Genomic DNA, 14788 nt, shown 5'->3' with positions numbered 1-14788 from the left:
CTGTGGATTGCTCGCTGGAATCGCTGCTGCCTTCGAACGCCGCTCAGGTGCTCGCGGAGTGCTGTTTAAAAAGCATTTTAAAACGATTTCAACATCAAATTTGAGAGGAATTCAATACCATTTATGATTGACACACATCCATAATAATGGTGAATAGCAAAGTAATTGATCTTTCCGATTGACGGCTCGACACAAGACCGGTTTGTACGGACCGGTTTGCGCTGCTGATTACGCACAAACTGCATTTTATCATTAACGAATGTTTGAACAGTTAGTGAAGCAGCGGTGAATGCATTCAACCGAGATTTTTATGGCATCTAACAATCAGGTATGGTAAGTAATTTTAAGAAGATTTGCACGAAGGAATTTTTAAGAAGAATACGACTGCTCACTCAATATGGAAAGATGCACAGCGTATACCACATAAAATAAATCAACTGTGAAAAGATATGAAAAAAAATCACAAGGACATTAAACTGTCAATTTTTCATACCTTAAACCAATCAATTCTTTCAGATCAATGATTATAACGCGTTGTTATCTGACATACTATCTGTTTTAAATTATTGATATGGTAATCTAGCTATGCTATCTAATCACAAATTATATTTGCTATAACTCCGGGTTGGTACTTCTTAAGGATATGAAATGGTCATTTAAAATAAGTAATTTAATTAATTAATTTTTATTGGAATCTGCAACAACTATGCGCACGATTTGATATAATTTTTCATTGAGCTAAGAATTATCGTCTTTTGTGGGCAATCATTCTGGCAATCAGTGAGCGTAAGAACATATTGTGTTGCACATGCATCTTTGACGAATGATAGCGTTATATTTTGCTAAATTCCAATTCCAGTGAGAAAAAAAAGTCTGATGTATTAGTAGCCATTACTGCAGTAGTAGCCATTTAGTAGCATTTCAATATTCTTTCCTGTAAAATGAATTCAACATTTCCATTTTCTGCTTCTAGTCCAGTGTACATCTCACTGGTATCAAACGGTTTTATTTTTTATTTCAAAACTATTTCCAATCGCATGCTTGACCCCATCGATCCGCCGCTTGGATGTTAGTTTCGCGTACTTAAAGTGGAACCCGGTCTCAATCGCATCGCCCGCGGCGACGATTACCAGCAATCATAGTAACCCGCAAGTATGTTGTTAGGCGAACAGTTTAGTCAGGAAAACGGCGGTCAGCGCGGCCATGGAAAGTGTAATGGAGGCCGCACCATCGCACGCACCATCCATGCACGAGGCAAAGGCGATCGTGTGGGCAATAAAGTGTTGCTCGTAGCCACCGGACAGCATAAAAGCCCATGGACCGGCAGCATACACGCTGGCGTCTTCACCTCCATCAACGCCTTCCGCCATCGGTACCGAGGCTGGGCAGGTGCGTTCGTGGGCATTGGCCGTCCCTTCGACCACACTCACCGGATCAAGCCGACCCTGCTCCGTGCGATAGAAGCTGGAATAGGATGGTCCGGTGGCGTACGAAAGTCCGAGATAAGGCAACGTATCGGCATCGCTGGTTCCGGCCGGTGCGGATACTATGTCGGAGTTACGCGCCGGGAAACCGGGCAGGGACAGTGTGCTACCGATGTCGTTCATCGAGATGAAGAGCGTATTCTGCTCGCTACCCATCATCTTGGCCATGTTGAAGGCGGTTGCGTAGTGGCGCACCTGCTCCAGTGCCTTGCGTGCCTTGTTGTGCTGGTGGGCACGCCGGATGTTGCCATCCTCGACGAATAGCAGGAAACCCTCCTTGTGTTCCGGTTTCTGCAGCATCTCCAGCGAATAGTGAACCATCTGGACCAGCCGGGGTGTTGGTACGTTCTGTTGGCCCTCAAAATCTGCGCTGAACGGTAGATGGTCGTAATCGAACAGTCCAAGTAGGTAATCGATCTTCGAGGTGTCCAGACTGCCCAGTTCACTCTGCAATTATTTTGAGAGAGATAGAGTGGAAGATAATTAGATACCTTTGAAAACTGTTTTTCATTAAAAATATAAACTTTATCTACGTTAGTGTGATAGAGAGATGTGATGTGATAAATACATTAGCTGATGCTCAGAATGATAATTGAAAAAAAAGGAAAAAGACAACAAGTTGAACAAGAGGTCATAACTACTTCTTAAAAATCACTAAAGAATAACTATCAGATGCTCAACTAAACATCGGACTTTAGGCCCTTATTTACACAAGCAGTACAGCAAGCGGTAGTATAAGGAAAAATTAACTTTATTCTTACATTTGAGGTTTGATAATTGTTTCGATATTTTGAAATGAATTAAAATGGCTGATTTCTTGTCAAATAAACAATATTGATCAATACGATTCATTGTTTAAGAATCAATCAAGCAAAACGTTGGCAGAAGAGTCTCGAGAATTGCAAAACATTTAAGCGCGATGCTGTTTCGAGTGGAACAAAGGGCCGGAACTGAAAAACATTCTTTCAGCAACATTAATTATATTGAGATAGGCAAAAAAACAAAAAACAGTGATTAAAAAAATATTGTAATGATGTATGATCATTTAGGACTCATTTAGGAAAAGATGAATGAGCGTTGACTAGAGAAGTGTTTGGGATCTAATCGGCAACCGTTATCAAAACACAACATCTGCACGTCATTCTGCGGGACCGCCGATGCCGTCATGTTATCCTCCATTCATGCATTTTTGCCCAACACCTTCAGAAAGCAAATCCCCAGTTCAACGAACAAAACCCGAACTAATCTACCGGAAGATCCGGCTCCCTCCGTTGCCAAAAAAGGTTCTTTTCCCTCTCGAGCAACCCTCCGGTCGTTCGTTATGGTGTAACGTTGTCGCGCATCGTGTCGTCGTGCAAATGGCAAGGGACAGGAACGATAACAAGCGCGCCGTTATTGCCTCTAAATGGGATTGGAAATCAAATTAAACAACCTGAAGCGGAAGACGACGAGCGAGCGAACGAGCGAGCGAGGGAGAATCTGCCAACTAAGGGCCATTCCCGGGGACGCCTTTCCTTGGTCCTGTGCGTCCCACACAGCCATAGCAAGCCAGTACGCACGCGGTACTTGCTCCGTGGCCTAACCGTGGCTGATGGAGAGGCAAACAGTGCTCCGCAGCATCCCCGTCACCGTCACCACAGCCGTCTCTCACACAGTATGCGAAGGATATGAAAATTGCAACAATTTTCTTCGGGAGGAGCATCGACAAAGGGTGTGTGTAAGTGTGTGTGTGTGTGTGTGTGGTGTGGTTGGTGCGCTGCCAGAGTAAGGCGAGGAGTGAATTTAATAAATATTTAAAATTGTGATTAAAACTTGACGACTTTTCTCGAACTTTAGGGCTCGGCAACATGGGGAAAGCGGGTGTCTCGCCCAAACCGTGTAATGTTGTGTAGCAAATGAATCGTGAGGGCGCTAAATGGAACAAGTCAACGTGTCACGCTGACAGTAGCCGAAATTGGGGAAAACCAACGAAACGGATCCTGAGAGTAGATTTAAGAAGGGGGGGTCGATCCCCTGGCGATCGATTGATTTATTGGAAACGCTTGTTGGGAGTTATCGTCGGTCGGAACCGGGAACCAGAAATACATCTTCATCATCATTACGAAGGCAATCGTAACTCAGCTTGTTTGCGAAAAATAATAATGCATTCTGTGTCGCCTTCTTATGTTTGCGCAATTAATTGATAATAAGCCATATTGGTTTGATTGCCTACGAAGTGGGGGTGGGAGATGCTGCATAAACTCGTTTTGATCGTATTAAATGGTTTCATAATTTTATATAACTATGCTCGAACTTGGATTTAACTTTACGCATGTCCTGAATTTGGATGTCGTATTTCTGTTGGCAGCATAAAGTAAGCTTAATGCCTACACAAAAGGTTCTCATGTTGCATGAGACAACCCATAATGACGACAACCTATAATTTTATGTTATCATAAAATGAGATATTGATTGAACAATGTTGTGTTCGTGTTTTTTCACAAACAAATGGCTGTAACCGACAAAGGAACTGTTCAACTTGAAGAGGAGTAATTTGCAAAATATTGCTTGAGCAACTGTTAACAATAATCAATGATAACATAAACGATTTGCTAAAAATGACTGCGAATTAAAAAGACCTAACAAAAGAGATTTGTTTGTAACCTTCGATAGTAATAAAAAAATAGAAAAAACGCATTAACAAATAAATAAAAGTTGGTTTAAGAGGATTTCTTACAATTGTATAACTTTCAAAATTGCCCTAGAAAGTGCTTTGAAGGTTTTACAAAATACTCGCAGAACTATAATACAAGTTTGAAATTGAAAATTTGAAAAAGAAACCATCAAGAGAATTCTTCGTTTTGCAAATTTTGTAGGTAGCTTGTTTTACTTTTCCAAGCTACACTTGATGGGTTTTGGAGGAGCGTAAAATGTGAATGGTTTTCGTTTCTAGTGTAGCTAATTGCAAGCCTTGTATGCTTTGGATGGACAAGGAAGTGTGGTTAATGTCGCGAATCATTAAAGCCCCGTTAACTCTAAGCAATTCGTTTACGAAGCGCTTAAAGCTTAACCAGAAATTAGTTCCGAATTCCTTCTAACAGCAACCCCACTTCTATAAGGCCACTCTACTGTGGGAACCATATGGTTAGTCATTAAGTGGTGCCTTTGGCAAAAAAAACGGATTTAATGAAAAGCTTTCAAAAGAATTGTCTCCAACGTGGTCTTCACCCGGCATTCGACTGTATGATGATGGCGGCGGTATACTGGCTCTAACGAGCTTCTCTTACTTTTTGCATTTTTGCGTCTGCCGTCTGGGTCTGACTAGCTGGCGGGTCGTTGGTATCAAATGAATCGGAATCGATTCAGCGCGACAAAAATACGATTATTGCCACCAGTACCACCACCACCACCGCGATGGCCACCAGTGCACGGTCACACATTTGCATCGCCACGGTCGCTTGTGCCAACTTTTATTTAATCGTTTTTCTGTGTTCTAATCCCAATTGCACGGCCCCCCCCGTGACCGTCAGCAGCGGCGTCAGGTGAACCCCTTTAGCACCGTTTCACCGCAATGCAGACGCACCGCATGTGGCCGGCAGGCCGGCTGGCCGGCTGGCTGGCTCCCTTGCTCATGCTCCTCACGATGCATGACACACACACACGGTGTCGCGGTGCCCGACGCCAAAGCGTTTCGCCTCCTCGCGACACACCGACTCGCCAACACGGCGCCAGATTTTATGTCTCAATAAACGAAAGGGGTTTTGCGGTTTGGGCGAATATGTGAAACTACCCTGCCGGCCACGCTGGACGATAGAATCGCACGGAATCGTCCGACTTTAATACCGTTAATTAATGACGATGATCAACTTTAATGACTTGGCGTGTCTTGGCGGGGAAGAGGATAGAGAATTTTTATTGGAAAATTTAACAACAACAAAAAAAAAACAAGCTTTGCGACCCTTTTTTCCGGGCCCCTCGATGGGCGTGTGAAGTAGAAGCACGAAATGTCCGGCGAGGGGATTAGATGTCCCGCGGCTTATTACGATGCGATCATAATTTCCATTGCGTTCCGGATGGTAAGTGTGCTGGTAACTGTATTTTAATGTACTTATTAATTATTAGCGCTGGATTCGATCCATGAAAAATCGAATAAAATGTACTAGATGCATATTTACATGATTGTAAAAAAGGATATTCTATTCAACATGAACATCTAACTGTATGTAAAATAGGTTAGTTAATGTACAGTGTGTGACTCGGAACTACTCTCGCTAATTCATGCGTAATTTGATAGACAAAAATATATAAAATCTAAACAATCCGGATTATTGAAACAAATGAAGCTTATTCTATAAAGGTAAAAAGTATCAAAGGGGCTGTTGGTAAGTCAATATGAAGAACAAAATTAAATACATTTGTCGAGCGAAAAAGTAGGAATAAGAAGAAAAGTAAATGTATATGAAAAGCATAGAAAGGGAAGGGAAAAAACATATAGTGTGCTACACTACATGTTTACTTTAAAAGATTTTAAAAATGAAATGCTCATTTACGCAACTTGGAAACACTGTAGAAGCAAATCATGTGAGTATAATAAATCCATACGAAATCGGTTCGATAGCAAATCGGATCAGTGCGCGTGTCGGTGCCTATCATCATTCTTACAATAAAGATTAGCTATACCGCCGACTGCAGGGCGCCCATCCACTTTTGGCCGCGGAATCGGCTTTTATTGAACTGATTCGCGCATACAAATGATCCACATTACTTCAAGCGCACCGTTTCGCAACAATCTCAAACAGCCCCCCCCTCGCTTTCCTAAACACCAACCGATCTCGCATCGCCATCGATCGATGCAAACAGCAAAACCTCACACAATCGTAATCGATCGAATCGAAAATGAGGAATTTTTATCGTGCTCATAACGCAACCAAGAAAATGCACCGGAGAATGGACCGAGAATGGTCGGATCGTGTGGTCTCCGTTCGCCGTTCGCACCGTTCCTTTTCCCCGACCCCGACCTCGTGGCCACGTTATCGATTGTCAAATTGCGAATCGAAGCCAACGAAGATGCAAAGAGGTGAGGCCCGCGACGTGACGATCGGAAACGTCAGGCGCGCATCAAAGGCGAGCCCGGGCGGGTTCGATGAGACCGTGTGCTTGTTGTTGCCTTGCTGTCGACCCACGACCGTTCGCTTCTTGCCGCGCAAACGGGGCCTCCTCGATGGTTATCTCGATACCGCCCCAAAAAAAACAACCGCGAACAGTGAACCAACCTCGTAAGCTGGTCAAAACGATTGCAACGAAAACTCGCGAATCCTCAGTTCGTCCAAACGAAGCGGTACCCAAAGTGGCACACGAGGTCCGGTTGCCAGCGTTCGAGGACTCCCCCCTTTTTCCGGTTCGCTTCTGTTGCGGCGGACGTGTTACGCGGACCCTTGGGTGCGGCTCATTCCGGAGCAGCTCGGCCCCGGGTCCCGGTGCACGATCGTCGCTCGCTACTGCAACGGGCGGCAATTGACGTTCGCGGCGAATGATTTATGTCAGCCATTTTACACGCGGACCCCGGGCGCACACTTGCTGGACGATAAATCAATTCACTAAACTATTCCCTCCGTTCGTGTTCCGTTGTTGTGTGTTGTGTGTGCACCGTGCGCGGTGCAACGGTTCTGGCACTGGACGCCACGAGCCCCAAACCCCTTAGTCGTACCGGATGAACGATCGGTTCTTGCTTGAGCAATGTTTCACTTTATTCTTTTCGTTGTGCGGCTCCCCTCAAAACATGTCCCCCCTTGAAAAGGCCATATAGAGGCGCTTCGCTCTCCCCAGACATCTCCTCCTTTGCCAGGTGGATTATGTGGATTAAGATGAAGGCTCGCTTAAACCGTTCAGACGTTTGTCGAATTTTTCATCCAAAATTGAGTGTTTATCTTGCTTTCTCTTGGAAGCGGTCACTGGACAGCTTGGATCTGAGTGGGTAACGGATTTAACGGGGTCGGGAGGGGGGGGGGGGGATGGTCGCGCAAATTGAGATGCACTGGCAACCTGGACGGTATGGCGGGTAAAACATAAATTATTGCCAGCACCGAGAAGAGTTTAACCAATTAATGCTGGAGCTGTGTCTGCAGCTGACCAAGCTGACCTCCGTTTGACGCAGATTTATGGCGCAATAGGTGTCACAGAGTGCCAGGGAGAGAGAGAGAGAGAGAAGGAGAGAGAGAGAGAGAGAGAGAAAAAAAAAAGAGAGAGAGAGCAATAAAGACGACAATAAATATGAAAAATGGAGTTTAGTGGAGCGTTTCGTCGAAGTTTTGTGATAAGCTTAAAGAGAAGGTTATAGCAATGCGTGTTACAAAAGGTTGACAGCATTTTCGTATAAATGAGCGACAGTTTAATAATGATCCCGAAAAGTGATTTTAAATTATTTTAATGTTCCCGAAAAATGATTCGTGGAGTCGCAATGATTGCAATGCTATGATCAAAACCAACAGTCTCTTTCGAACGAAAAATGGATGCGCATATTTAATTCCACTCCAATAAACATTCGTTCATTCGATTCAACGTTGATTGACATTCTTGATTGATGCGTTTATTCATGCCCACATTCAAATCAGCAGCAGCAGCAGCAACTCATCAAATAAAGCGTCTCTTGATCAGTTGGCCTTTCTGCGAGCCATTTAGAGATTGCTTAAGGAACTACTCTGAAACTTGGGTCGGTTTTAATTTGTTCTTTTCATAACAGTTTCTCCTGCTTCGTTGGAAAATGCTACTGAGCAAACGATTTCAGAATCGAGAATGGACTAAACATACTATCAGTGACTTTTGCATCGTTCGTCAAAGAACAATTACACACACAGACGACAGATTTGCCCTGATAACATATGGAAGTTAATGGTGCATGCAGCGCCATTACAGCGGGACGAAGTTGGTCAAACGAGACCGTATGCTTGTGATTTATGGGCTAAAATGTGGATGTTTATTGCAGCACGAAATTCATTGTTTCGTGTGTGGGTGTGTATGTGTGACTAGCATCTCTGGAATAGTATGCAATTCATTAGCACTTATGTCTTCTACGCATTTTATCTTCAAAATCGAATAAAGTACGACCACGAAAAAAAAAACACTGTCGTAGCTTTATTTTTGTGGTGTTTGGTTTCTACTATTAATGTATGGATTCACAAAAGATATTGATTTTCAAGAATATTTTACTATACTGTCAGAAAAACATTGAATAAGGTGAATAATGACGCCAAGTAAAGTGCTAGAGAAATATCGATAATCGATGCGAAATTGGATATCTGTTTGAGCAAATTTGGATTGCACATTTATAGATGATGCAAAAAGAGACTTTGGAGGGGTCTAGAAGAAGAGGAAAACATTAATTTTATCTGAACAGTGTGCTTGATTCATACAAAAAGCAGAAAGAAATTTGATTTCTTAAGGGAACCATTCAGGGAAGGGAAGGGGGTTGCTTAAGGAAAGTAACCCACAAAATCTACTAAAGTAAGAACCGAATTCACAAAAACTGGAGAAAATCAAATCGGTTTAAGCCACAACAACACGGTTTTCGTGTCCGGGTCGTTTCATATTGAACTTTTATAATCTTTTTCAACATAAAATGCCCAAGAAAGGAACATTATTTTCAAAGAACCAAAACCGAAAAAAATCTATTTAAAGCACGAACAACTGGTGCACTCCAGCCGGGAAACGCGTTCCGCAATAAATACTCCACTATGACTGGGCGTTGAAACCCTCGAGCCATTGAAAACTCCCCACGGGATTGAGCCACGCCAACGCCACACCCAATGCTACGGAGCATAAATTGTGAGCCGTTTCCAAAAATAAAACCTCCTAAAACCATCCCATCAACGCCCATAAGGGGAGCGAGCGAGCAGCACGGAAGACCCTCAATTTCGGTTGCCCCCCTCGGAACACAGCGTCAGCATCGGCTTAAGGGTCTTCAACAACCACCGATGGGACCTTTTTTTTTTTTGGTCCGGACGTGTGGAGCGTCACACCAAGTTAATGGTCGATTGAGTCGACTCCGAGATGCTAATCTCTTCCGGGCCGATGAAGGCGAAGGTGGCTCGAGTTCACGTGGCACCTGGTTGGCCTCTGGTGGAGAATGAAACCCCGTGCTCCAGAATGAAACTCCAGAAGAGTGGTAGTGGTACTTACCGCACTGGTAATGTAGGTGGCGTTCGCTCCATCGGCACCCCTCGATTGTTGCCACTCGCGCACCAGATTCTTGCCATCGGTCCGCAGCCCACGGCCACCAGAACTGTCCGTCTCGGTCGTCGGTAGGAACTGTTTGCGTCCACCGCCCAATATCACCTGAAGAAATTACGAGAAAAGTTTGAAAAATATTCTGCCAGCCATCCTTTTTGGTAGACCTTCCTCGCAACCCCTACCACCCCTTGGCTTACCTTGAAGTGCTTGCCGATATCCCCGTGGATTAGCTGGTGGGCAATGTCGGGCACGTTGGCCACGTTACAGCCGGCCGCGGTGACGTCTGCATCGTTCTCCCAGCGGCTGTCCGGACTGTTGGCGTACAGAGCCGCACTAGACCCGGATGTGACGCGGGAAGTGGTCGCGAAACCTGTCGGAAGCAGAGAATCAGACGGCGGGCAAGACAACAAATGAGCTTCAACTTCAGGTCCTTTTCTGCTCTCGCACTCACACTACCGCCAAGGGTTGGCTATTCATTGTGTAGTTGGATGGGTGTTTGTGGTTCAAAGTTTCGCTTGCTGGTTAAATTAAAAGCAGTCCAAGCAGTCCAAGCAGTGCTAAGGGTGGCGTGCAGCAACTCGAATTGAGGTTAGGTTAGACGAGAGGGATTTTCGGTTGAATGGGAGTTATCCAACTTCTGCCGCCATTCGTCTCGTGAGGGCTCCCCGATGCCCTTTCGGGTTTAAAGCGCGTTGTGGAGCCCCCCCGGGAACACTTTTTCAAGCACTTTAATCTCCTTCAATTCCAGCTGTTTGGTTGTGTGAAGTTCGTAACTAATGTTTGGCAAACAACAAACACACAAGAGAAACTGTTGGAGACTCTAAGTCGGCATACGTCAGTTAAAGTAGGCCAATCAATCTCTTATCAAGTTAGCTCGATTGCTATACAACTAAGACCATCTTTCAACATTTAACATTGACATTAAGTCGCTAATATTGGTTCTATGTAAATAAATTGATTCTTTTTTATTTTTCACTTTGAAAATGAAGAAAAAAATTAGACTGAGTAATAGTTGTTTTAACAAATTATCTAATCATTGTTAGAACACGATTACTTTTTTCATCTACTTCAAACTTGAGACCTTAATAAGAATTTCGATCCGGATTTAAAAAAGATTTGGTTTAGAAGTGGAAATAGCATTTCATTTTGTTAAACCAATATCATATTGATTTTGAAAATTATGATGAGAAACTGATCATTGAAAAAACAATAAAAGAGCGTCCAGCACTCGACAGTGCGAAGGATGCCCATCAGGTGGACGTTACAGTAGAGATTGTAGCATTTACGGATTAAACACTTGAATAGTGCGATACTCTAAAACATGAAAAATTGATAAATGTAAGGGTGTAAGGAAGTAGCAGCACGAGATGCCTTGTCCTTCCGGAAGATTGGTCCGTATGCAAATTGGATAAAAAAAACACAAAAACCAAACCACCCACTCATGCATCCTCATCCTAGCACCGTCTGCGTTGCGTCTGAACGATAAAAAAAGTAATTGAACGAAGGCGCGGACACAAATAATGGACGCTTCGAACGCATGTGTGTGTGCCTCCCTGGTTGTGATAAATCATGGCTCACAGCCCCTCGAACCACCACCTCGCCTCACCTCACCAATTTACTTACCAACAGCTTTGCCCGCCTCGAGGGCCCATTTGGCGATGGAGGCCAGCTTTTTGGCCGGATCGAGCGTACAGTCGCCCCGGTTGACTGTCGGATCGGTTGCCACCGTACCAAAGTTCGACTTGACGCCCGTCAGGATGGCCGTCCCGGCACAGGCACTGTCGGGGACGCGGCTATCGACGCAGTATGTCTGTATCCGCCCGATAGGAGAAATGGGGAGAAAAAAAAGTCGAAAATCGGTAAATAAATAATCGGAAAAAGGGCGCGCACACACACACACGCACACGTTGGGGGTGAGTCTGGGCCCCGGGAACTGAAGACGGTGGTTTCGAGGCGAAGAAGTGCCTGCACTAAGTGGCCAATTTATTACACTCGGCGGCGATGGAACGATCGGAACGGAATCCCCCACTCCCCAGCAGCAACACGATGGACGCTACAAATCATGCGAAGCCACACGCACGCAGATACCCCGTTACGGTCAAGCGCGGCAATATGCTTCCAATCAATAAACGAAGTGAACAACACAGCACGGCCTAAGGGGCCTTTGGGGCCCTTTTACTTTTCTCGCTCTCGGCCCACGGTAACGTGTCATCGACGAACTCGGCCCGTCTCCCACCACCACCCTTTCATCGTCACGGAGCTACGAATTTTCCCACTCTGGTACTCCACTCCGGGTTCTCTCTGTCCGGCCGACTGAGTCTAGGGCCAGCGCTCCGCTTTTTTTTTCGCTCCACCGGTAATCACGTTGTACGCCGGCTTTTTTGCGGTTCGTCAAGCATGAAGGCTTGGTATGAGGAGTATGCGGTATGTGGTTGTCGCACCGTTTGTGGCCAAGACCAAACGAAATTAGAGGGACAACATGCTCACCAGCCCATGGTGGTTGCATTTTCCGATTTTCACTTCCATCATTTTCTTGCTTTTGCTTTACATTTTGGCGCTGTAGAGAACGTAAGCTTCTCGAGAGGGATTTTGAGAGAAAACAAAGGACCAAGAAGCTCTAAAACAATAGCACCAAACGTATGCAGCCACTAGTGGCACGTTAAGGGCTCAGAAACGTGCTCCTTTCATCCTCAACAACGGCATTTCTTCTAAAGAACAAGATCGAAATCCGATAATGTTATGAAAGCAAACTGCATTACTTCTCTCCAACAGGCAGCAAGTCGTTTGTCAATGCATTATACTATTGACCAAGGAGAGCCTTTTAACTACCGAAACAACGTGAGCAAGACCAGCGGCTGTACAGTAACTTCTGGGCAAACAACCGCCATCCAGCATATTGTCCACCGGCGTCGACGTTAAACTGTTTATGGCATCTTACGGTCAGGTGCACGCACCGGCTGTTGAGCTCGATTCTATTGCCCGTCCATTTGTCGTTTCTTTATTGTTCTCAGGGCGTACTTTGAGTATGGAACATGAGTGCTGCTCCTCCTAATCAAATCGTCAGTGTCCCAGACTTACCCGTGCATTGCCACTCCACTTGAGGTTCTCGAAGGCGAGCGTTGCATTGTCACCACCGTTGTAGGAGCGTGCGGCCGTGACGGTTGCCTGCGACATACCGGCCCCGACGAACACCATGATGTTCTTGGCGATGTTCTGTGTGTTCCCCACCCCCCGCGGAAGAAGGTTGGTCCCGGTCGTTCCGCCATGTTGCGCCACGAAGATGAATGGTGTTTGCGGAAAGCGGATAGAGACAAAGAGATGCAATGAGTTGGATATGCTAGTAGAGATGCTGCGACAAATCAGGCTGCTATGTGCTCATAAATCGTTTTAGATTGTTAGCTAACTAGTAAATTATTGCTAGATGCATCTTTGGTTCAATTGCGTTAAAGTACAAGCACCTAACTATCTACCACCCGAGACACATTGTTTTGTAAGATAGTTCAGAAAATATCCAAAATATGGGGAACCCCACGTGACGAAAACACGGCATTGGACGAAGGTTCAGCTGACAGTACCGTGTATCGGTTTGGTCATATATAAACGATTCTTCACTGATCAGTATTTCCACATTAAGCACTACATAACCGAAACGATACTACGGTACCATCAGCTGCAAAACTCGCATGAACTATTTGCGATGCATTTCGGGCGTCAAAGACAGTCCGTTACATCCAACCCCACAGCTCATTTTAATTGCCAAATACTGCTGATAGCGCGGCACAATTCACGAGCACGAGATAGAAAGGCAACATTGTTGTCGAATGAATTCGATCATAAGCACAGCAGCATTCGATAAGGAATGCCAGTATACACTGTTATCTGACGTACGCTATCAGCAGACTACTGAACGAGTTATGCCCGGGGATTCGAAACTGATAAGACAACCAATAAGAAGGGCTTGCATCATTGTCGCATTCACTTTCTATTGATGTAGGTTCGGCACAAGTAGCGACACGCTATGCACAACCGATTGCACATCTATCTATGCAGCCTGATAACACTCTGCTAATAAATGCACTAGACTCTAAACGCAGATGGACGCGGGCGACCGAGGATATTTACAATCTTCTGCATCGTGTAGTCCTTCTTCTCGAACAGCAGCTCGTGGGCCATGTGTTTCCAGTAGTGGGCATCATGCTCCTCGTGCGCATTGATTGTTGCTAGCGAAAGGCAGCCAAGGAGCAGCACTAGGCCAGCGGTGGCTAGGCCTATCCTGTTGGTCAGGGGAAGAGACATTCTGCTGTCAAATGTTGGCCGACTGGATACTGCACTTCACGCGCGCGCGATGGTAGGTCAACGGAATCGTGCCACCAACTGACCGTACTCTTCAGGTAAGCTGCTCCATTTTATAGGCATCTGATAAGCTTGTTAAGCAGGTGAATGAGCATCTGAGGTATCAGAGACGGCGACGGAAGGGGGCTGCATTATGATTGGGTTCCTCTTGGCATGACTACGATAACGGGTATTGCGAGAACAGTCGTACCAACAGTGTAGACATTACATTAGACAGTGAAAATGAAAAAAAAACCTGGAATAGTTCCAAAAATGGTACAAGCAGTTGATCCAACATGTCATGCTAGAGAGTTTTTAAATGTTCCAACAGCCTTAGCGTCCACGAAGGCGCGCTGGACTCGGATACTCGGAGCAAACCCTCCCCAGAATCTGCTCGAATGCCGTCGCGCATCCCGAGTTCGAGAAGCCTAAGCCGTTACCGGTCGGTTGAAGAAGTGTCCGGTGCGTGCCGTGTGCAAAGCAGCGGTGCTCGTGTTGGGGCGAGTTTTGCGCACGGCCCCCAACCGATAATAACCCGCCGCAAAGAATCGCTGACCGATGGGGCTCCAGAGTGCACTTCGATCACTCGAGCGGCACATTATTCGGTTGCCAGTCGGTGCTGCGTGGACAGCTAAACCGGGATCCGATTGTTTCGCACCAATAAGGCCTTATCGATGTCGCAGCTGTATCGTTTAATCGGGAGCAGATAACAACAGACGCGGACTCGAGCGCCGATCGGTGGCATAGAATGACATCCCTGGTCCCTG

General features: G+C 45.4%; 1 protein-coding gene across 1 annotated transcript; it reads right to left on the bottom strand.

Moving 5' to 3' along the window:
• Positions 1 to 954: 954 nt before the first annotated feature.
• Positions 955 to 14058, bottom strand: LOC125957323 (membrane-bound alkaline phosphatase-like). Its single transcript, XM_049689955.1, has 6 exons — positions 13812 to 14058; positions 12768 to 12902; positions 11313 to 11499; positions 9887 to 10059; positions 9639 to 9794; positions 955 to 1931 (listed from the first exon to the last, which is right to left on the bottom strand). Exons 1-6 carry the CDS (start codon positions 13983 to 13985, stop codon positions 1161 to 1163), a joined length of 1596 nt encoding a protein of 531 aa, XP_049545912.1. The 5' UTR covers positions 13986 to 14058; the 3' UTR covers positions 955 to 1160.
• Positions 14059 to 14788: the final 730 nt, after the last annotated feature.

This window comes from Anopheles darlingi, chromosome 3 (assembly GCF_943734745.1).
Source record: "Anopheles darlingi chromosome 3, idAnoDarlMG_H_01, whole genome shotgun sequence".
NCBI classification, from domain to species: domain Eukaryota; kingdom Metazoa; phylum Arthropoda; class Insecta; order Diptera; family Culicidae; genus Anopheles; species Anopheles darlingi.
Note: the sequence above shows the minus strand (reverse complement) of the source record. Positions and strands in the feature narration are given on the sequence as shown.